At 51.8% G+C, this 19,687-nt stretch overlaps 6 protein-coding genes across 6 annotated transcripts; 2 read left to right on the top strand and 4 right to left on the bottom strand.

Moving 5' to 3' along the window:
* Positions 1–249: 249 nt before the first annotated feature.
* Positions 250–3,035, bottom strand: BD324DRAFT_641199 (FAD binding domain-domain-containing protein; the record flags this gene model as incomplete). Its single annotated transcript, XM_022017405.1, has 16 exons — positions 250–272; positions 323–378; positions 429–477; positions 528–544; positions 594–1,016; positions 1,065–1,219; positions 1,261–1,314; positions 1,364–1,419; positions 1,468–1,621; positions 1,667–1,930; positions 1,976–2,077; positions 2,128–2,250; positions 2,299–2,562; positions 2,717–2,764; positions 2,826–2,855; positions 2,952–3,035. 16 exons carry the CDS (start codon positions 3,033–3,035, stop codon positions 250–252), a joined length of 1,902 nt encoding a protein of 633 aa, XP_021872686.1.
* A 367-nt stretch (positions 3,036–3,402) lies between these two features.
* On the top strand, positions 3,403–4,024 carry BD324DRAFT_292421 (dolichol phosphate-mannose biosynthesis regulatory). The gene is made up of 3 exons (XM_022012396.1): positions 3,403–3,563; positions 3,625–3,711; positions 3,777–4,024. Exons 1-3 carry the CDS (start codon positions 3,561–3,563, stop codon positions 3,945–3,947), a joined length of 261 nt encoding a protein of 86 aa, XP_021872685.1. The 5' UTR covers positions 3,403–3,560; the 3' UTR covers positions 3,948–4,024.
* An 82-nt stretch (positions 4,025–4,106) lies between these two features.
* BD324DRAFT_617455 (cyclin-like protein) lies at positions 4,107–7,036 on the bottom strand. Its single transcript, XM_022014921.1, has 5 exons — positions 6,642–7,036; positions 5,474–6,295; positions 4,887–5,426; positions 4,715–4,834; positions 4,107–4,672 (listed from the first exon to the last, which is right to left on the bottom strand). The coding sequence occupies exons 1-5, from the start codon at positions 6,657–6,659 to the stop codon at positions 4,454–4,456; spliced, it is 1,719 nt and encodes a 572-aa protein (XP_021872684.1). The 5' UTR covers positions 6,660–7,036; the 3' UTR covers positions 4,107–4,453.
* A 962-nt stretch (positions 7,037–7,998) lies between these two features.
* On the top strand, positions 7,999–9,027 carry BD324DRAFT_648934 (putative eukaryotic translation initiation factor 6; the record flags this gene model as incomplete). The annotated part of the gene is made up of 5 exons (XM_022017908.1): positions 7,999–8,008; positions 8,059–8,113; positions 8,212–8,617; positions 8,695–8,890; positions 8,957–9,027. 5 exons carry the CDS (start codon positions 7,999–8,001, stop codon positions 9,025–9,027), a joined length of 738 nt encoding a protein of 245 aa, XP_021872683.1.
* A 287-nt stretch (positions 9,028–9,314) lies between these two features.
* On the bottom strand, positions 9,315–13,913 carry BD324DRAFT_607350 (hypothetical protein; the record flags this gene model as incomplete). The annotated part of the gene is made up of 2 exons (XM_022014067.1): positions 9,315–12,835; positions 12,887–13,913. 2 exons carry the CDS (start codon positions 13,911–13,913, stop codon positions 9,315–9,317), a joined length of 4,548 nt encoding a protein of 1,515 aa, XP_021872682.1.
* A 2,088-nt stretch (positions 13,914–16,001) lies between these two features.
* On the bottom strand, positions 16,002–17,821 carry BD324DRAFT_577023 (aspartic peptidase domain-containing protein; the record flags this gene model as incomplete). The annotated part of the gene is made up of 5 exons (XM_022013234.1): positions 16,002–16,771; positions 16,828–16,905; positions 16,957–17,097; positions 17,151–17,347; positions 17,415–17,821. The coding sequence occupies 5 exons, from the start codon at positions 17,819–17,821 to the stop codon at positions 16,002–16,004; spliced, it is 1,593 nt and encodes a 530-aa protein (XP_021872681.1).
* Between the last annotated feature and the right edge of the window lie 1,866 nt (positions 17,822–19,687).

Here is a 19,687-nt window from a genome sequence, read left to right as displayed (position 1 = left end):
TGAAATTTATACCCGATCACCCCACGTGGCCGGCAATTCAAGACACTTTCGGATCTCGGGGTTCTCGAGCGCGCATGGTCTATATGTAGGGGTATACATCATGAGCATCGATGACAAGGCATACAGGATAGGCCACCAAGTGGCTCCGAATCTGCAAACATGAAATACAAAGTGTATTGTCGGAAAGTGGGAGAGACGAGAAGATAGAACACAGCCATATCTAATTTAGAGAATCAGAGGGCCAGCTCATTACTTCTTGAGCTTTCCGATGACTAGGAGCGTCTCATCAGCTGACATCACCTTCCTTCGATAATCAGCTCACCAGTATCAGGAGCATACTTGGGAATGGCATTAGGTGGATGAATCATGTTGAACTCCCTGTCAGGTCCGTCAGCGTGCTCTGCCCTGACGCTAGACAGTGAGCTTACTCAGTGGCATCTCGTCCAGCGTATAGCAGGATAGCTTTGGCACCACCAGCTGCGATTGCAATTAGTGAGGAATCATGCTTGAGACAGCGAGAGACATACGATGTTCACTAAGGAAGCTGTTGTCTTGTCAGCCACGGAAGCCGTTGAAACGGTGGCTATGCTCACTTGGTTACATCCAGCACTTGACCATCAATAATGACCCAGCAATCACTCTCCTTGTTATGCTTGGCGACCTCTTCCGCGGTGTACTCGCCCTTAGCCTCGCCATTCTTCTTGGCTTCAGGCTTGGGAAGTTTCTCCTGCTCGACCTGGGCCAAAGTGCGGTCACCCTCCTTCGCAGGTTTAGACTCGGCAGGCACAGACTCTGAGGATGGCCCAGCAGCGGTCAGGCCAGTTCCTCCAGATCCCTCGTCCGCCCAACTGAATTGAAGATTGACATGTTTCGAGCTAGGATCGACTCGAATGCGGGTCTCGAGGAGGTGATTGGCGACCGTGTTCAATCGATTGGCAGCGCGCTCATTGGAAAGTTGTGCAAGGGTATAGGAGGCCGCGGAATCTCCTGCTACTCGTCCAAAAACGACACATCCCCTGGAATTGGCATGAGCTACCGTGAAATCAAGATCTCTGTACACTTACAGCAAAGAAGATCCCCCAAGACGGTTGGCACCGTGAACACCACCAGCCAGTTCTCCGCAAGCAAACAGACCTGGGATGGGTTTGTTGCCAGAGTCATGGACGGCGCTGTCAGTACCGATCTCTAGGCCTCCCATCGTGTAGTGAAGAACAGGGGTCTAAGAGGGGTCAGACGAGTGAATACCGTGCTACTACTCACCATAAGAGCGACGTGATAAACATCGTTCATCTTAAAATCACCTCCGGAGAAGAACTGAAGACCGTTGTAAGGAAAGGCGTATATTGGGGGCGGGAAGCCTTACCTTCTTGCCGAATGGGTCAGTGCCGGGGTTCTTGGCATATTTATTGTGATCATCGACTTGAATTGACATCAGCAATGATCACAGCGAGATGTTGCCCATCTCACATGTCTTTTGGAGCACCTCGGGCTTGACTCCCATCTCCTTTGCAAGTTCTTCTCCAGAATTGAATCGCTTCATCAATCCTCGTCCGACGTAGTGCTTGCAGTGCCACTCGATCTCCTTGCTTGACTGACCATTCAAGACCAATCGAACGGGGAACTGAACGAGGTCAGCCAAGTCTGAGCGCACATACTCTGAGCTCACCTTGTTGTTTTCCCACATCTTGCCAGTGACGTAGTCTCGGTGCTGCAGCTCGTCGACAAATCGGTTTCCAGTGTTGTCCAGCAAGATACCGCCGACGCCTCGCAGGGCTTCAGCAGCGAGGAATTTAACCTTGGCATCGGGTTCCTTCGGGTCCACAAGACCAGTTGGGTGTACCTGAACCTTTTCGAGGTCGATGCCCTTGGCTCCAACGGCCATGGCCATTTTGTGCCCATCACCAGTGCAGTGATCCCCATTGGTAGTAGGCTGAGGGGATCAGTGGTGGGGTCTGAAAAGGATAAGTCAACTCACGAGATCGTAGTACTCTGGCCTGTGCTTCTTCAGCAAAGAGTCAGAGGTGAAGTCGGCAGCGTATCCTCCAGTGGCGAGCACGACAGTCCCGTGTTCAGTGTGCTGATCGACGAGCGTGAGCGGTACTCCACAGGGTAAGGAAGAATGCTCACCTTCTGACCTTCTCGCTCGTACTCGACACCGACGATCTTGCCGCCCTCCTGGATGAGTTTGGTGACCTTGGCCTTCTTGACAATCTTGACTCGATCCGGTTGGCTCTCAGTGAGATCCTCAAGCTAAGCAGCGGTCAGTGAATGCAGGCTGAAGGTCTATGAACGACGTGCCTTCTCCATCAGAGCGTAGGTGATAGTCATTCCCGGGAACTGTTGACCACCACGGTGGGTTCTCTTCTCAGAATGGCCTCCCAATCGGGAGACCTTGGAGAGATCGAGGTTGAATCGTTCGACCAGCCAGTTGACGGCGTCACCAGATTTATAGGTCAGAACTTTGATCAGGTCGTCTCGGGCAAGGTCACGAGCAGACTTTTTGGTGTCGGCAAAGCTGATCGGGCGGTCAGAAGCATGTCCAAGAAGGAAGAGAAAGCCAGGCTCACAATTTGGCGGCGGTATCGGGAATGCCAAGATCCTGAGGATCATCAGCCGCTGATCAAAGCTACCGAGTCAGTTATGATGAGACTCACAGCTTGAGCCTGTAGTTAAAGTCAGCGATGGGTCTATGTAGGCGCAAGGTGATCTCTCTCACCTGGGTATTGGCACCGTTGATACCACTGGTAGCCTTTGTCGAGTTACCCTAACACGCGGGACGGGTTAGCCGGAGATCCGTTGCGTATGCTTCTGAGGCCAAGACTCACACCCATGAAGCTGTTCTTGTCCAATAGAAGCTTAGAGCAGCGTCAGTCATGTATCAATCAATCACGTTGAGGACTGTCGATTTCGATTCGATCGAGGCTTTGACGCGATCAAGTTGAGACACTCACCACATTCCCTCCGCGTTCCAGGACGGTATGCGCGGCGGAAAGACCGCTCAAACCGCCACCAACGATGATGACTTTCGTGGACATGTTGTGTGAGGCGTGTATAGGATGACTGCCGTCGAGTCCAATCTATGTAAGAAGTATGGAGAGGTACACAAGGTGTGTTTGTGAATTCACAAAGGGGTGAATGTGCGGAAAAGAGATCGCGAGATCGGGGCTGCGGTCGATGGCGAGATTTGCTCGAGGCTACAAAGCTTCAGTCTTTTGACAGATGATGATCGATCAGAGCTGCTCACTAGTCGTTCAGCTCTCAGTGACCCGCAGACGATGCTTTGACTTAGGAGAGCCGAGAGTGTGATAGACGATGAAAGAAGAAGAAAATAGGTGAACAGACCAATCGAACAGCCCTCTTTTCTAACCAGTTTGAGCCGGTTAAAAGGTGCTCATTCCCTTGCCGGTCGCCGCTTGACGGGGAACTCTGATAAATTTTACCAAAATCATCGGGTGACACGTGGCTTTGAACAACATAGCTGCACCTCTCGGCCAGCGAAGGTCTGGTCGAGCGGCTCACCTCGCGTCGTGATAGCTACCATACTACTGGAACGACAGAACATGGTGAGCAGGTCTTTATCCGCCTCAATGTCATGAATAGCGGGTGTCTGATAACCTCTCGCAGGCTGTATCAGATAAGATCCTAGGCGGTGGGATGCTGGCAGTGGCCGCATTCGTGTTCTCATACTATACAACTTGGGCATTACTTCTGGTGAGCAAGCGAACCGCTTTTGCACATAGTCATGTAAGTACTGACCATTTCGTCTATACGTTCAGCCATTCCTCGACTCAGACTCCATCGCGCACTCTTTCTTCCCCGATAGGATATGGGCTATACGGCTACCGTTGATCTTGCTTTTGCTGGGTATCTCAGGAATCGGATTATTCTTCAGTCGAGTCATGATGGCAGAAGCAAGGAAGAGGGCGAGCGCAGGCAAGAAGGTGTAGCGAAATATCCATAGGTAGAAATTGCGGGGTGACGACATGACATGACATGACGATAGATCCTTACAAGGGACGGCGTGTTGGCGTGTCGAAACGACCTGATGACCTCCTTTCCACTTCGACCAACCACACCGCTAAAGAACTGACACTGTGCTCACTTACACCAGGCACAATACATGGCATCTCATCACATCTCTCTGAATTCTGTACGTACATATATGGCATAGTCTACCACTACATCGGTTGTCTCCATCTTCCAAATCCATGTTTCATCCCTCATCCCTCATAGCTCTCATATATAATCCATCTCGGGCAAATGACTCGGTGCAAGGAGAGAAGGAGCAAAATCGGAAGCGGGAAGCGGCGTGAAGGACATTCCTCCATGGTGATGCTCGTATGGCATTAAGACACGGCAGAGGGAGGGATTTTGGTTCGTCATAGTCGTTGGGGCGTTAAAAAGGGTCGAAAATGTCGAAAATGTCAGGATGTATGCGGGAGGAATCCTCTTTCTATTCATCGTCACTGCCATCGTAAAGTGGCGACTTGGCCTCATCAGAGTGACCGCTCGGGAGTCGGTGTTCAGGGACATCAATCTGAAGTTGGTCGTACAGCTCAGTGCCCAAGCCTGGTACCGGCATGTCTTCATCGCTTTTCCATAGCCTGAGGAAAGTCCCGCGAGCCCAAGTGTGCATGAAGCACGAAGCTTTCATGTGCTTCTTGGCGGCGTACTGTGAGGGTAATCAGCGGACTCTCGCCAGGAGGTGACTCACCTTCTTGTAGAATGACGAAGCCATGTCAAACTCGCTCGAAAGGAGAAAGTCAAGCATGACTTGAGCAGGCTCGACAATCTCTTCCTCAGTATACGTCGAGTAGTGAACCAAATTTGCATTCTGGACATTTGGTCAGCTCCGTCTTGATCCCCGTAATCAGATTGAAGCTCACCCATTCGCCACGCTCGAGACACAATCGTGCGAGCCACATTGCCGCTGCAGCCAATAAACTCGGAGGGAATTGCATCAATTGTTGATCGACGCAACTGATCTCAACCAAGTACTTTCCAACGGTCCTCGCTTGAATATCATAGCCATCGGCTTTGGATATACGTCGGAGGAAGTGGAGAGGATTAGGGTAAGAAAGGTCGAAACCGAGCGTTGTGAGCATGTATCGCTCCGCTTTCAGGATCTCTTCGACGCCATATCCGCCATCTGTCATGTGAAGGAAGTGAGTGATAGAAGGACAGATGACTTCTTCGTATTTGGCAGCGACGAACAAAGCTGTCAAGCCGACGAGTTGAAACTTGATGAGGGAAATCACCCGTGCGGAGAGGAATCGGTCGATGAGATTGGAGGCGATGAAGAGTGTTTCGGGGAGTAGACGGAATTTGGAGTGGACTTCTATCAGCCAGTCCATTAGAATGGTTCGCATCTGCCAGTGCAGCTCAGATTGCGCTTCCATGTAGTTGGGGTCCGGCATGGTTTTGCTCTGCGAGTCGTGAGCGAGTCGCCAAGAGCCAAGATTTTCAAACTCACCTCCAACGCCATCATGTATCGGAATGCGTCGACGACATACTCGCTGACCATGGTAGGATCTCCCTCGTCCTCGGCGTCCAAATCCTCCCATCCTTCATCTCTCGCCCGTAGCCGTTTAGGACTCTTCATGCCTATCGCCTGACCACCGCTAGAAAGCAAGATCTCTTTGCCATCCTCGTCATATTGTGCTTCATCCGCGAGATCATCATCATCATCTTCCGCTACCAACGGTGTAGATGTCCGCCGACGTTTGGTGAGTGGTTCCTCTTCTTCTTCTTGTTGCGGCTGGACATCGTCTTTGACATTGAGCGCACGTTCGAGAAGAGGTTTGGCGACATCAAGGGCGGAGGTGGTGGATGTAGAGGCGGTCGTGGAACGTGATCGAGCAGTACGACTGGGATTGACTGCCGAGGCAATCTTACGCTTGGCGATAGGAATCTTTTCGCGTTCTTCAGTACGCGGTTGGGATTTGGTCTCTGCAAGACTGCTGCGTGTTCTGCGCATCGGCATGGTTGCTTGAACGACGGGAGCAGCAGCGACAGAAAGAGGTTTGCGTTCAACCTTTTCCTTGCCCTTTTCTTTTGCCACGCCACTGCCTGATGATTTGCGTTTGCCAGCATTGGTGACTTCCCCCAGGGCGGCGCGAGATTTAGCAGTAACCGTCTTGGAAGACTCGGAACGTTTCATGACGGGGATGGATGACTTGTTGGAATCCTTGGATGGCTCGGTGGTAGTGGTTGATTGTTTGGTGGAAAGGATGGTTGAACGAGAACGAGTCGGGCCAGGGGGTGCATTCTCATCGGCCCTTTTGGCGCGACGGGTCTGTGAGGTTTGGAGAGAGGACATCGGAGGGGTCAAGGGTTGGATAGACAGTCGTTTGAGAGCGACGCCGAACGATAATGCAGTATGAGGAAAAAGCAAGAAGACAAAGTCAGCAGGCGTTCAATGGAAAAAATCACAATTCGGGAAATCGCGTTGACCGATGCAACATTGAGAGATCAGTCGCGCGGGAGGGGGTTGGATAGGGGGTCAAGTGATGTAGACGACGGGGAGCAGAGATGGCACCAGCTGCCCAGTGCATGGTTTCGCTCTGCACATCGCGAAAGGTCGACAGATCCTCTTTCCCACGGAGCACACGATTATGCAAGACCAGCATCAACCCACTCACCGGTAGACCGCTCGCCATGATATTCCCGATAACCTTGACAGCGCCTAACAACGCGTCTTGAGAGGTTGAGCGAGTCGTTGTGAGGACGGAGGGGAAAGTATAGAGGATTCAAAAAGGAGTGGATGAATGAGCTTTGAACAATGAGGGCGTTCGTCGTTGTAGAAGGAATATCGATGACTGGAAATGCGTCTGTCTGGATACGCGATGTTGTACTTGAAAAAAAAGCAATGACGGTGTAAGAGAAGATCGTGAGGGTATCGTTTCAGGGGATTGTAAGGGGAGGGGGGAGAAGGTCGTGAATGTCCAGCACGGAAGTAGCAGCTATACAGAGCCGTACTGTCAGAGGGGCCTGCGAGTAAATGCCAGACCTGAACAGAGAGCGATGATGAGGATGGCAACACTACAGCCAATAGTCCCACTAATGCGATCCTTGGTGCGAGGAGGCTTTCCTCTCCCCTATGCCGTAATCCCCCTGGCCCTCTATGCCCAAGATCACGTGAGTGGATTAAACGGTGAATTGTCAAATCCCGCCCAAGTGGCATTCTTCTTCTTTCTGTCTCTTATAACATCGCGTAGGTAGTCAGTCAAAAAGGAAAACTTGATGAATGGCGGCGTCGGCACAGCTGTGTGACGATCACACGGGAGGGCAAGGGCATCCACCCAAGGTAGAGAGAGAGGAGAGAGCGCGGGAGGAACAAGGAACTGGTAACGGTGGTGGTAGGGTACGGCGTATTATATCTCGAAGTTGGGAAGACGGTGTGCCCGTTATGGATATAAGAAGGGCGAGACGCGTGGACATGATATACCTGAGGCGTTGTTGCATCCTGGTCTCGTGTGAATGGGTGTCGATATATTCATGGTATATATGCTTGCGCATTCGATCTGCGGAAACGCGGACGGCTGTACCAATAGTATGGACAAGAGACAGAGTTGTCATCCTTTGGCTCAGCTCCTGAACCTGAAGAAGCGGGGCTCAGTATCATCCGGCAGCGCTAATGTAACATGCGGAATCGGGAGACAATGACGCATGACGTACATGGAGGTGGTCGCTAGCAGATGACAAGCAGCGGAAAGGCGAGCGCGATCATGCCACACAGGTCATCCCCCTGTGTTCACGCGGAACATGCGGAGATGTGATCAGATCTCCGTGAAAGCTGGACTTTTCGGATCCGAGACAGAAAAGTCGATTGGATTTCATCGACAGCGTCCAAGGCAATCATTCTGTAAAGTTGACTGGCCTTGCTTGCATCATCTTGCTCATCTGCGATCCCATTAGAACTTGGATAAAGCAGCTCAGACCTTTTCTTGTAAGACACCTCTTGCCCCAGTATTCACACTTGCAAGACCACCCCGCATCATGGCGACCCGTAGGTTCTTCTGTCAAATCCCATGGCCTATCCTGATCTGGATCCCTCAGGTACTCAATTCGAGAACTCTTCGGACATTGGCGTCTTCGCCAAGTTGACCAATGCGTGAGTTCAGTTGCTCTGGACGTATTTCCACTGTAGTCTACCCCTTACCAGCCCTCGGACCTCCGACTGCGACCGCTTTTCACTGACGCCTTTTCCAGGTACTGCCTTACCGGTCTCAGCTCCTCATCCAACTTTCACTCTGTATTCGAAGCAGAACTAGCCGATGTCATACCCATCATCCACACCACCATCGCTGGTACTCGTATAGTCGGCCGATTGACCGCTGGAAACCGACATGGACTCCTCGTTCCATCCACGACGACAGATCAAGAATTGCAACATCTTCGAAACGCTCTTCCTCCGGCCGTTGCGATTCAACGAGTCGAAGAGAGGTTGAGTGCTTTGGGCAATGTCATTGTCTGCAACGATTATGTCGCGCTTGTCCACCCGGATATAGATAGAGAGACCGAGGAGATTATCGCGGATACTTTGAAGGTTGAGGTGTTCAGACAGACCGTGGCGAACAATGTATTGGTAGGCAGTTATTGTGCATTGTCAAATCAGGTGAGTCGATGGAGCCTAACCGTCATTCTTTGCCTTTTGTCAAGATCCTTTTGCGAAATCGACTGATACACCATTAGGGCGGTCTAGTACATCCCAAAACGCCTCGTGCAGAGCTTGATGAACTCTCTTCCCTACTTCAAGTGCCGTTAGTAGCAGGTACAGTCAATCGAGGATCAGAAGTCATCGGCGCAGGCGTGGTCGTCAACGATTGGTGTGCTTTCGCCGGACTAGATACCACTGCCACGGAAATCTCAGTGATCGAAGCGACTTTCAGTGAGCTATTTCCCTTGTTTCATCTCCATGAAACACACAGCTCACGACGATCTTCTCTTTTCTCAGGATTACAAGGTCAAACGTCGGCTGCTGTGATCAACGAAATGAGAGATTCTCTCATCGACCACTATGCTTAGGTCTGTGCGACGTATCTGTCATAGTATGACCATGCATCGAGAGGTGTCTTGGCGTTGCCTTCTTCTCCTTCGTTGTCCTCGGCCTGCCGCATCCACTGACTAGGCTCGGCCTGAAACGCTCATTGAGGTCTGACTCCTGCTGACCCAAGCTGATCTAAAAAATGGATGACACAGAGCTTGCATTGTCCGTCGAGATTTGGTTTCGATCTCCCTGGATCACTTTACAACTACTTTACTACCAAAAGCAATAATTGTCCGTAAACCCCTCCCCTTTACACCACCACCCCTCACATGACCTCCTCCAACGCCGAATCATCCATCGCATCTATGCCTATACCCCTCACACCGATACTCGACTTTGACCAGTCGAATCCATCGAAATCCAAATTGAGCGAGTCGAAATGAAGTGATTTGAGCTGAACGCCAGCAGCCAGACTAGTGTACGCGTCGCCAGATCCAGACATCGTTGGTGGAGGCGGCGGCGGCGGCGGCGGCGGCGGTGGGATAGGGAACGAAAGCGGAGAAGAAGGTCTTGAGCTATGTATGTCCAATCCTATACTGTTCGTCGTTGCATCACTGCTGTCGCTATCGCCTCTGATCATGGATACACTCGTTGGGCTACTCTTGGACGCACTGTCCGACGTGACTTTGGGCGATGACAGAGATTTTGGTCTCAAAGCTCTCGCAATGGATCGAGGGCTGTTTCGATCACTGGCGCCAGATAAGAACCTGAACAAGCCACTTGTATCAGGGCTCCATTTGCCCGACACGCGAGCAGCAGAGGACGCCGTTGTCGTCGAGGGGCTCGTCATGCCTGGGGAGCCAACGGGCGAGACGGCAATGTTGAGCGAAGGTGATGGATGAACAATGACGAGATCAGACTCCTCTTCCTCAAATTCTGACTCAAGTTCAGGTCCCAACAGCGGCTCTTGCGATTCGTCTGCTTGTCCTATCAGATCCTCATCTGCTCCTCCTGTTGCCGCTCCATGTCTCTGAATGGCACTCAGTGGACTGTCGATGCCACCAGGAAGATCCGTCACTTGATAAGGCGATGATCCGATATCTAAACTCGGGACATCAGGGATGAGCGAAGCCGTGATCAAAGCTGGATAATGGAGTGATTCTGAATTTGGCGAAGCTGGCGTGACGCAAGGTAAATCGGAAGGTTCAGATGAAACGGATGATCGACCGAGAGACTCCAGGGAAGTTTCCGATTCAGATTGTGATGGTCCTCCTCGCTTAGTCACGGCGGTCGTCACAATGATCTCTGGACTCCCTTGACGGAGACTCATTATCGTGGCGTGCCCGTCGTCTGCATCATTTTCAGACTGGGGCGATTGCGTTGGAGTTGGATCGACAATTTGAATCTGTGGTGAATCCAATCGATGGAAGACTGGTGGCGAAGGCGATGTGGACCCACCGCTCTCGACTGTCGACTGGTGGATAGACGTCGGAGATTCAGCAAGTAAAGCGCCAAGGATCTGATGACGATCTTGAGGTGGCGGAGTCAGAGGTACCAATAAGGGTCCAACAACGATAGCTTGCATGCTCCTTCGCTTTTCCTCGGGAGATTCGACAAAATGATGTTTGCGGGATCCAGGTGTGATGCCCATGACGGCTTGGAGGCTGACTGCGGGGTCTCTTCGAGTCCGTGGAGAAACCAAGACGACTTGAGCTTCGTCTAGCTCTTGTTCTAGCTCAAACGTCGAAGAAGAGTCAGAGAACATGGAAGCGGTGGGCGAAACTTGCGCAGCTGGAGGTACGCTGATTGGCTTCGCACCGGTTGGAGCCACCGACGTGGTCAGACAGTCGACGGATCCTTCAAGATCATCCTTGACTGTCAATGCCGGTACAGGCTCATCTCTTAGCCCGCTGAAATCCTTCATATCGGGGAAAGTTGGATCCGCGCCAAAATCGACATGCGGCAAAGAGGACGATTTGATCAGCTTTGAGCTCGAGGGCATTGGGACCGAGCTAGTCCTGGCCACCTGAGGCGCAGCGTATGCTGCCTGCTGTAAAGCTTGAACGTGACCTTTTGACACGGGTGGAGCTGAGTGCTTTGAAAGAGATTGCCAAGGTTTAGACTTTGTAGCCTTTTCCTTCTTGTATACGTCTGGTAAGTCTGGAACCTGAGGAACCGGAGGCACAGGAGGAGCATCGACCACTACGAGGTTCTTTCGTGATCTTCTGAAAGCGCTACTCATGTTGGTAAGACTGAATCGTTTGGTGAGACCACGAGATGACGAATTGCTTTGAGGAGCGGGTGGTGACTTGTTGGTGGTCCCTTTGGTAGAAGGCAGGGAGGGATGAGACGACGACAATGGCGGAGTCTGAGAATACTCAGACGAAGCAGAGGATGAAGCTGTCGACATGGGTGCAGAGTGTGGCATGGGCGGGATCGAAGGAGATGGCAGTGGAGGCACCGTGGTGGCTTTGACATCGATACGTAAATTCGGTTTTGATTTGGGTCGAGATAACATGGATCGAGTTGTCTTGCGTGACGTTGAGGAAACGGTAGAGGATGACGACTCGACTGCTCTCATCCTCTGCTTTTCCTCCTTGCTTCGTTCCTTTTCTCGCTGCTTTTCCTTGTCGAACGCCTTCTCTCGGTCCTTCATCTCGCTTGCAATCTCCTTGACGCGATCACGTTGTTGTTCCTTTTCTCTCGCTAGCGCCAAATCTTGCTCGCGATCACGCACTGGTAGTGGAGGGACAGATCCATTCTCTCCGGTCCCATCCTTGGCGAGATTATCAGAAGAGAAGAAAAAACGCTTCAAACTCCTCTGCTTCTTTATGAGTTTGGGTGCGGGTGCAGCGGCGGCTTCGCCAGAAGGGACAGGTGGCGGAGGTTCTTCTTTCGACTTGGAAGCCAGTAACGACGTCAAGGACATTGATCGTCTGTTACGAGTGTTGGAAGAGCTGGATCGAGAAGTGAGAGAAGACGTCGAGGTCGTCTCCTTCGACTCTTCAGAAACCCGGCGTTGCATGGGTGGAGGCGCAGCAGCTTGACGCACGCGCTCAAGGGATGAAAGCGGTCGTTCGCTGGAGGTGGCCGGTTGCACGAAAGAAGTTGCCGAGGGAGCGGACAGAGGCGGCGCGCTGTGCCCCACCGGCCCAGAGATAGTCGTGTCCACCATCTCGGTGTGCGCCGGCTTATCCGTTGTCAGCTCTGCATTGCCTGGAGACACAAGCTCCAGGGGCGGTGGTGAGGCTCCAAAGTCGATGGAAGGAGGTACAGAGGTCGATCTCTCTGCGCAATCAAGCACGACAGGCTGATCATAGATCCCACGAGGAGGCGGTGACGGAACGGGCATCTCGGCAGGAGGCTGGACCGGTTCTGCTGGTGCAGTGACGACTTCTGGACTAGTCTGAGGCTCCGGAGTATCCACAGGGAGACTCTGTTGTCGAATCACCAGTCGAGAAGGAGGAGAAGCTTCATTCATGGGAGGCGTTTGAGCTGATTTCCATGCCATGTCGAATTCATCCATTTCCTGATTGATCAAGCTCATCCGCCATTCTTGATGTTCCTTTTCGACTTGATCTCTCCTCTTTGGCATGATGACTCCATCGGGAAGTGTACTTCCCCTCTTTGGTAGTTGGCGTCGGAACACTGGAGGCGGTTTAGAGAAACCTCCTGACATGCCGCCCCACATGTCTCTTCCGGATCCTGCACCGATGCTCGGGTTAGAGTACAATGATGAGCGGGAAGAGTTTTGAGTTGACCTTTCTCGCGCAAGAATCAAACTTGGCGGACGACGCAGGTGGACGGGCGCGGGCGGAGGGTAGAGCGTTATGGGCTCAGAGAGGTCTACAACGGATTAGCCTGAAGACATGAAGCAGGACACGGTATGCCACTCACCCTCTTCTGGCGGGAACAGACAGACTCGAGGCAGTTCCTTGACTCTCTCCCAACTCGCTTCCTCTTCATCATCGTCCCCTTCGTCTCCCGTCATCCCTCTATCATCTTCACTCTTCCGTCTCAGAAAGCTAGACATGTGTCGCAATGGCGACCCACTCCCATTGCCGTTTTGCCTGGACAGCTGTATCCCCAAAGCTGCGAGGGGCTCCCCATCTTCCTCATGACTGATGATGGGAGGCGGTGGCGCTTTACGTGAAGCCCGCTTGGCCCATTTATCCGTGGTGATCGTCGTCGATTTCCTCTTGCTCCCTTTCGACATACTTGCAGGGACATCCGAGACGTATGTCATGGCGCCAGAGGTTTCAACGGGCCTATCAGATCCATTGTCACTTTCAGAATGTCGCAATAATCTTGAAAGAATACTGCTCTTTGGTCGAGTTTTCGGAACCACCACTGGAACTGTCGAAGCTCGATTGGCTGGTTGTACGACGTCCGAATTTACCCTGTGCTCTGGTATGATCTCCACGCTTTTCCTGCTGCCTTCATCAGTATCAGACGAGGAAGTGGCAGAGGACATGGTATGCGGTGAATTTTCGTCCTGCGAATCGTATTCGATCAAATTATCTCTGTATACCGTCCTACTCAGTGGACTAGGGCAACCAGGGGCCGAGGCGGCGTTGGTGTCCCTCGGTCTGGGCTGAAAGGCCGGGTCGAAAGGATTTGAAATGTCAAAAGGGGACGGTTTACCACTGGCGGACGACGAGCTTGAAAAGTCTATACCTGTCGACGATGTCGTCGCTGTGCTTGTCGCGATGAAAGCCGGTTCCGAGACCTTTCTGACACCTGCAAGATGACGGTCTGGGAACGGGTACTCTGATTCCGAAGCTGATCGAGAGACTGGTCGGAGAGGCGGGGAGCCACTGGACGGAGGCGTCGAAAGAGATCTGGGGAAAGGAAGAGAGGATGAATCAGTCACAGACTGTTGCAGAGTTATCGCAGATCCATAGATTGACCGACGTTCCGCCATGTTTTGACTAGTTTGTCCGTCGGGAGGTCGGTTTGTTATTGTATATGATGGTATGACGAGGCGGGTTGATAGGTGACAGTAGATGTCAGGTGATCAGGTGATCAGTCAATCAGGTGAGACATGCAGAGCTTGCAAGGGCAGGAGGGCAAAGCCAGGCGAATGCGCCACAAAGCTGTGGATGGCTGGGGGCGGTCTGCCCTGGGCGAGATGATCAGCGTCCTCCAGTGGATCGCTGATGTTACACTGACGGAGATGTTCGCGAGATGCCGTCGTGGGGAAGCTTGTCCTTGGGGCGAGTGACACCCTTGTTCAATCGATGGGAAGAGGCAGCAAGGGATGTTGGTAAACGAGCGTGATTTAAAAGGAGTGTGGGTATGACTTGACGCAGGCGGTCGAGTCAAGGTCGATTACTGGGGACAGCGATCAAATGGAGTAAGTCAGCGACGATTTCAGCTAATATCACAACGCAGAGGGATGAACTCACCAATGTACAACGGTCCAACACAAGGAGTACAATGGTCAATGTGTAATTTCCATGAGACCTCTAGTGCTTGTTCCCGTACACAGTCCCGACCAAATCTGTCAGATGAGGTGGTGATGCTGTAACTTCCAGCGGGAGTACTTTGCTTAGGTGACAAGGTGAAGATTGGGGGGGAGTAGACAACGCCAGAGACAAGGGATCAAGGGGTCCACGCCTCTAATCTGTCATCCGCAGCTTTGCTTCACACACAGAGAGAGAGGGATCCAGGAGATCAAGGGAGAGACCGAAGTGGAGAAATGTAGAATTGATATCCTTTCAAGGGTATCAAAGATGAACTGGAGGGTCCCGTTTGAACAAAGGCATCCAAGGCTGAGTCTACCTCCCGTTTGCACACCTCGCGCGCGCCCCTCTGCCTATCATCCGCTGTCTCTCGGCCCTTCCTCTCCTTTGTTCTTCCCTTCGAGATCCCGAGCACCAACCACTTCCGAAGAAGATGTTGTTAACGATCTCATCGAGCGAAAGCAGAAGAGGAGTGCGAATGATCCGCTCTGATCGCCGACTTTGGTTGTTGTAACCGTTTGCTCGCTGTGCGCCTTGCAATGCCTAATGGTCAAAGTGCGGGTCAGACATCTTCCTCTACATTTTCTCCGCTCGGATCTCCTCCACGCTAAAGCTATTGTTAGTCTCTCTCCATTGTTGTCATCTCATCAACTTGGGGAAAGGGAGTGCTGAATGATGGGGGTTGGGGAATTGGAGACTCTGGATGGACTTGGCATGAGCATTATGGTCATTCATCGATACCGTTGTCCCTCGACCTTCCAAGGCGGCGAGGATCGATGGAGACCTAGGATCTCCGAAAAGAGGGGCTTGTTACAGCGCTGTGTGGATGAGCAGAGGGTCCCACCCGAAGGTCTTGTCTGTGGGCACTGAGCCCGTGTGATAAACAGCGGAAGTCGGAATGCATTGAAAAAAATCAGCAAACCACATGAAACGCACTAACTTAAGAGACACAATGAGGTGAGAACCGGACCGGTCTGACGGATGAATGTGGCAGTGTGGCGGATTCAAGGTTATAAATGAACAGAATGCAAGTGGGCGTCGCTGGTCGTGCATCAAAATGCATTGCCTTTCAGCCGCGGCTTCCAAGTTCACTTAACAACGTTCTTCTAGAAAGTCTCACACTTGCAAAATGCCAGTAAACGTTGCATACACTCCGTATGTGATATATGTACACAGATTGAATTGAGTGAGACGACATACTACTCGAGGTGTTGTATGAGAGATGTGTCTCGTTTAATGAGGGAGGGGAGAAGGGGAGAGGTTACGTGCGTGCGTCTCGTCAAAGGTTTGTCAATGTGATTTAATCTTTCTTCAATGAAGCCGGTCATGAGAAAAGAGGGAGAAAGGAGAAAGGAGAGGGATGATATCGTCCGTATGATTTGAGGATGTTGAAGCAGGTAATAAGCGGTATCATCGGATGGTTTGTTGGGGTGAATCTTCATGCTGCGTGGTATGTGTGAAGGTGTAGGAGAAGAAGAATGCACGATCGGGTTGGTATGCGCTTGAATGCTGTATTATCATAAGACTCGAGCTGTGGCGTCCAATTCCTATAAGACCATCCAGCATAGTCCCAAGGAAGCAAACAACAATCCCGGTACCAAGCTTGACGTCACGCTCGCACCTCCAGATTTGGTATTGTTGGTAGATGACGATGATGATGATGACGACGACGACGTTTCGCTCGGTGAAGGAGATGCAGAGATTGCGGCGTTGTTATTATTGCCAGCGACTTCAGTGACAGTCACGACGGGTTCCTCGGCTGAAACGGCGGCGGTCTGAGAGGTCGACGTCGAGGTCGTTGCGGAGATGGCAGGCGTCGTGCTTAATTCTTCTGTACTCGCCAAGATACCCGTAGAAGATTGGATCACAGGGATCGTCGTAGGTCGAGTCTCACTGTCGCTCAAACCCGAAGCGAGGGACGCAAACCCAACCGCGGGTGGTGAGTACCGGAAGACAGTGTAGGCGTTCTTCAATACGGTGTCTCCAATGATCCATTGAACAGGCGCATTGGAGGGGAGTTTTTGGATGAAAGCAGCTCCAGTACACATTGTATCGTCTGAACTGTATCGACCGAGATTGAAATCGGCATCGGTAATGTTGATGGTGAATCCACCGATGGTGAGCGTAAAGTCGATGGACGTCGCGCAAGGGTACTCGTAGTAGCTGCCATAGGATCCTCCCATTTGAGAGGATCCAGGGATGGAAGCGTACAACTGAGCAATAATGGCTGCAGGACCGCCAATGAGTGTGGTTCCGGTGTCGACGGCGCCGAGATTGGAGCTGCCGAGATTGACGTTGGAACCCTGAATAGTCATGGCTGGAGGATACTACGTCAATATGCGCACTCTCACCAAAGCATGACAGCCAACTCACAGTCCATTGTGACCTGCCAGTATTGTGCACCGCTGGCGACGTTTGCATAAGTCACCTCGCCAGTGTAAAGGGAAGAATCTAGTGTGGGCTCAGCAGGCGAAAGGTCACACAGGAGAACATGCAGCTCACCAAGGTAGCCGAAGGTGGCCGAACCAGCATCAGTCTCCAGGTTTGATGCACCTGCAACGTCTCTAAATCGTTTGAGGTAAAAGGCAAATAGAGGTTGACTCCATGATCCCGACTTGGCGAGGGTGATCCACCACGGAGTCGCTGGAGTGGTGTCAGCTCGATCAAAAGATCAAGACTAATGGTGCTCAACTCACCCTTCGAATATGCCAACGCCTGCCAACTGAGACCCATGATACCGCTGACAGAGCTAGTGATGAGACCAGGGGTGAGATCCGTGCAGGCTGCAAAAGTCTGCCCAGCTACACTGTAACCGCCGAGCGTGACGACATCTTGACCGAGGATACCATGAGCTTGTCCTGATCCGTATGAGATGTCAAACGTGGATTTGAGGCTGCAAGGTGAGCAAACGGGGGTCAGCTGGAAATGGCCTGAAACGTCATGATTGCTTTTCTGCTCACTTGCGAAAGGTTGTCGAGTTGTCTGGATCAAATTGAGACATCCCATTACATCCGATCGAGCAGTTGGTAGAAGCGAGCCATAGATCACTACTTCCCGTATCGAGAATGATCTCAAACTGCTGCGGAGGCGTACCGATCGAGATGGAACCAGAATACGACGCGTCAAGGTTGTGATCTGTCAATGAGACTTCGCCCTGTCGTTTGGAAGGAGGAAGGGGGTTCGCGAGGAGAGCAGCGTATCCTCCTAATCCCGCATTGTACTTGCCATCGACTTTGGCAGCTTCACGTAAGAGCCAAGCGGTGTCGAGATTTCTCCGACGAATGGCAGATGAGGAGGAGGAAGAAGACGACTTGGAAAAGGCTCGACGGACATGCTCTTGATGCTCTGGGGTGTGTCGGAGTGACATGGAGTGACAGCGCAGCGTCTGATGTTGACCCGTAGGCCATGCTGAGATGGAATGGAGAAGGGAGAGGATGGTGAAGAGTTGCAGCAGGTTGGCGAACATGGTGTGTGATGATAGTCTGAAAGAGGTCAGACGGAGCCTATGTGATGATGATGGGTGGGAGAGTCCTCGTTATGGACTTTGGAGCCGGTAGAAAGAGAGTAGAGCGTCAAGTGACGACTGCGAGGATTGATTTGTGTGAGATGACAAGCCAAAGAGACAAAGGAGTAGGGGTCTGGGCAAAGGATTTCCAAGATCAGCGATCGTTTCAACCACAGTCACCAGGACAGGACGAGGGAGTCAGATGGGAAATAGCTGTAAAAGGATTGAGAGGGTGGTGGGTATGATCTTCTGGGACCATCTGCTTTGGACGAAATGACAGTGGCTTTGGGTAACTCACTATGCGTGTGTGACGATCAATGCTCCAGAGTCAATAGCGCTCAAGCGATCTAGGATCCAAGCGTTCCTTTCTTTTTGAGGGGGGATTCTCTGTGCCAAGCTGGTACAAGGTGTTTTTGTACAAGACGTTTCAATAAGTGACTTGATCGTCGTCGTCGTTGACGCTGTGGTAATTCGTGCGAGAGGTGATACAAAATGATTGATCGTAAAGATTCCAGGACACCAGGTCGTGAAGATACTTTTTTTGCGCAGCAAAGGATGGAGAAACCAAGCGAGAGAGTTGTGTCTGCTGCTGCACGGAAGCTAGACTCGATCAACGAGTTTCAGATACACAGTATCGCTCGGCTTTGGTAAAAGATCGAGTTGCAGAAAGATGGATGGGTAGGATGAATATAAGAAATCGGATGGGATCGAGGTGATTTTGCCAGACACCTTACCTACCTCAGCCACAATTGGGGGGGCAAATGGTCCAGGCTGACAGGATGGGGCTCAGGCTGTTGCTCCTCCTCCGTCCCTTATCTAAACCGGTGAGTGAATGAGGGTCAAGGTCTGTTTGACCCTTTTGCCTGGCCAATGCCGAGAGCAGCAGGCAGGGGAGACCTGTTTTGTTCCTTTAAAACCCTTTGGAAGAGTTTTTTTTTTACAGTGTGGCTCTCTATGTGTGTGTGGAGTGAGAGACTACTAATAAACGACACGGGGAGAGTGAAAGATGTGAAGCACAGAGGAGGAGGTTGGAGGGCGCAGCATATAGGAGGAGCGAGTCTATATTGAGAGAGTGTGACCGTAGAGTGATCGTCTCTCCGGGAGAGAGGCATGTGTTGGGATGATGCACGAAAGCCTACAAAGCTCATTCCACGGTAGTCCTCTCGCTAGCTGGGGATCAAACAAAGTGGTATGAGCCGAGGCACATACTCCGCAGTAGTTACCCTCCCACAGCTGCCTCGTCGCAAGCTACCCATCACCACAACAACAACAAGAGAGCGAGGCCCACAGCGAAAAAGAATAATTACTGGCGCGCGTTACAAGAGAGAAACTCCTCCTTTCCAGGAACGTTTCAGGAGGAGTTATAGAGCCAACGTATCATCCGCACTTTTTTCTTTTGGACCTCTTGTTGATCCCTCTTTCTTCCCCACCCCGCTTCTGTCTTCTGGCTGATGGACCATCCAACCAAGCAGGAGAGATCCCATCGGCCCATATCGTTGATCGCAGAGCACAAATGCATCATTCATTGAAGACTTACATCTGCAAAGCAGCATCATTTCCAGACGCGTCTGGGATCGCACGCCCCTGGTTTTGAAAAATCTTGAAACAGACGCGTCTGTCGCGCCTCGGGGGGTCAGTTGTGGCACACCGTGGCAAAGTGGCACCATGCTGTTAAAAGCTTCCCGCATTGCTGCAATCTTGCCTTGCCCCTGGAACTTCTATATCCGT

Source organism: Kockovaella imperatae (genome assembly GCF_002102565.1).
Source record: "Kockovaella imperatae strain NRRL Y-17943 chromosome Unknown BD324scaffold_3, whole genome shotgun sequence".
Lineage (NCBI taxonomy): Eukaryota > Fungi > Basidiomycota > Tremellomycetes > Tremellales > Cuniculitremaceae > Kockovaella > Kockovaella imperatae.
This window is presented reverse-complemented; position numbering and strand designations above follow the sequence as displayed.

What these genes read in the sequence shown, in the direction of transcription:
- BD324DRAFT_292421 (XM_022012396.1), top strand. An exon ending in CAACTTGGGCATTACTTCTG is followed by an intron (nt 3,712 to 3,776) that starts GTGAGCAAGCGA and finishes CTATACGTTCAG; the next exon opens with CCATTCCTCGACTCAGACTC.
- BD324DRAFT_617455 (XM_022014921.1), bottom strand. An exon ending in GTCTCGAGCGTGGCGAATGG is followed by an intron (nt 4,835 to 4,886) that starts GTGAGCTTCAAT and finishes CCAAATGTCCAG; the next exon opens with AATGCAAATTTGGTTCACTA. An exon ending in CTTCGTCATTCTACAAGAAG is followed by an intron (nt 4,673 to 4,714) that starts GTGAGTCACCTC and finishes TTACCCTCACAG; the next exon opens with TACGCCGCCAAGAAGCACAT.